Raw genomic sequence first — 2,500 nt, 5'->3', positions numbered from 1 at the left:
CTCTCTCTCTCTCTCTCTCTCTCTCTCTGTGTGTGTGTTCTCTTCATATATTATCTTCATATCTCCTTTTCCTATATTTTGTCTTTCTCTTTTACTATTTTCTGCTTTTTCTGTTTTTGTTCTCACACACTTTTCTTTTCTTTCTTCTCAATATTACTTTAATCATATAACTAAAGAAAATTATATTTTGATGTAAGGATAGATAATCAGACACTAAAACGCCATGTGTAACAAAGGATGATGATACACTCCTGTGACACCAAACCCCTGCAGCACCATGAACATACATGCATGACCCCTGCGGCACTTTCCCCCCATGGCACCCTATCTAACCGCGTCTCCTCCCAGGTACGGGCGTCGCTCCAACTGGTTCAAGATCCACTGCCTGCTGGAGGACCGGCGAGCGTCCGCGGCGGGCGAGCTGGGTGGCTCCGGCGGCTCCGAGTGCTGGAGCGGGCCTGGTCTTAGCGACGACGACGGCGACACCATCGACGTGTGCGGCCCGCCGGAAGTGCCTCGAGGGTCGCCGCCCCCCGCCCGGACCTCGCCTGCTCTGAGCAGCCCCGATTCACACGCGTCCGACAACTCCCTCGAGGCGTCGCTGTACCACGAAGGGAGCGGACGCCACCTGCCCTACCTGTCCCCGCTCTACCCGAGGCTCAGCGTCCTTCCTCCCCCTCCCCCTTCGCCGGCCTCCTCCTCCTCCTCCTCCCCCTCCTCCTCGTACTCCGGAGCCCCTCTCAGCCCCCTCCTGATCTCGCAGTTTCCCCTCGGCGGTGGCACTCCCCCTCCCTACTCCCTCTACCCTTACTTCGCTCCCCACACCGCCTGCTACGCCCCCTCCTACGAGCTCCCGCTCGACGCCCCCACCATCAGACGATCCCCCGAAGTGAGCCTGAGGGTGAGCCGCGCCCACAGTCCGCCAGCAGGCCCTGGCCACCTCAGGCCACCGGCCAAACGGCCAGCTGAGTGCCTGGCGCCGCTCCCGCTGGCCAAGAGGCTGCGACTTCTGGAGGAGAGGAACAGAGCCGACGAGGCGCACCGTCGCCTGGCGCCCCCGCCGCTGCAGCGCCGCTCCGACGTTTCCGTCGCGGTGTCTGTGTCTGTGAGGAAAGATTCGACGCTGGCCGCGCCTGTCGGTGCAGCCACGAAGGCCACAGCGCCTCCGTCGGACGTGCCGATGGACCTGTCGGTGCGATCCAGTGCCGCGTCTCAGCCCGACGCTGGAGAGGACCAAGACATCCTGGACTTGTCCCTCAAACCCCGACAGGACCCGAGGGAAGCAGACAAAAGCGAAGTAACGAAACCCGAGAAGGAGAACGTCTTGGACACTCTGGGGCGGCCGACTGTTTCCGCTCCGGGGGCGGCGGCGGCGGTGGGGATGGGCGGTTCTTGTGCCCTCACGCCCTTGAATCTCGCCCTCAACCTCCAGCCGCGGGCGCGCTCCGTCTCCTAGTCATGCGACGTGCCTCCCTCCCACGCCGCCCTTCGCGTGACCCGGCTGCCTCGCCTCACTCACTTCAGCCTCTTGTAAATGCCGTTATTTATTGATCACAAAGATGTTTTTTATCATAGTCATGTCACGGAAACGCCAGACATTGCAGACGCATGTCGCACCGCGTCGTAGACCCCAGTGTCCACGGTAGCAAATATAGTATTTTTGGTATTCCTTTCTTTATTATCCACCTATGCATTCCACATATACAGTACAAAAATGCATGTTTAGAGAGAGAGAGAGAGAGAGACTGATTGATTGATTGACTGATAGATAGATAGATAGATATAGATATATACATATATATACAGAGAATGAGAGAGAGAGAGAGAGGGAGGGAGGGAGGGAGAGAGAGAGGGTGGGGGAGACAGGGGGATAAGAGAGACAATAAGAGAGAAAGAAAGCGAGAGAGAGAGATACAGACAGACAGAGACAAAGAGAGACAGAGAAAGAAAGAGAGAGAGGGGAAGAGATTGAAATAGATCGAAAGAGACCGAGCGAGAGAGAGAGAGAGGGGGGGGAGAGAAAAAGTCACACAAACACACACACTGAGAAGTTTATATATATATCTATATATCTATATCTATATATATATATATATATATATATATATATATGATATATGTATATAATATATATATATCATATATATATATATATAAATATATATAATATAAAATATATTGTATATATAGATATATATATATATATATATATATATATATATATATCTATGTGTGTTTGTGAGTTTGTGTGTGTGTGTGTGTGTGTGTGTGTAATGTTGTGTGAGTGTGTGTGTGTGTGTGTGTTGTAGTGTGTGTGTGTGTGTGTGTGTATAAATATATATATATATATATATATATATAGCCCCTAACTACCCACAGATATATATATACATATATATATGTGTGTGTTGTGTGTTGTGTGTGTGTGTGTGTGTGTGTGGGTTGTGTGTACACACACACACACACACACACACACACATAGATTATATATATATATATA

The 2,500-nt window shown here is 51.1% G+C and overlaps 1 protein-coding gene across 1 annotated transcript in view; it reads left to right on the top strand.

Moving 5' to 3' along the window:
- LOC122249336 (uncharacterized) overlaps positions 1-1,664 on the top strand; it is a 26,561-nt gene extending 24,897 nt beyond the window's left edge. The window contains exon 4 of the mRNA XM_043010104.2: positions 349-1,664. Coding sequence (XP_042866038.2) covers positions 349-1,456 — 1,108 coding nt within the window. The 3' untranslated portion in view covers positions 1,457-1,664. The remainder of the gene's footprint in view (positions 1-348) is intronic.
- The last annotated feature ends 836 nt before the right edge of the window (positions 1,665-2,500 follow it).

Source organism: Penaeus japonicus, unplaced genomic scaffold (assembly GCF_977035675.1).
Source record: "Penaeus japonicus unplaced genomic scaffold, GWHDUDI00000001_assembly GWHDUDI00000033, whole genome shotgun sequence".
Taxonomy (NCBI): Eukaryota; Metazoa; Arthropoda; class Malacostraca; order Decapoda; family Penaeidae; genus Penaeus; species Penaeus japonicus.
Note: the sequence above shows the minus strand (reverse complement) of the source record. Positions and strands in the feature narration are given on the sequence as shown.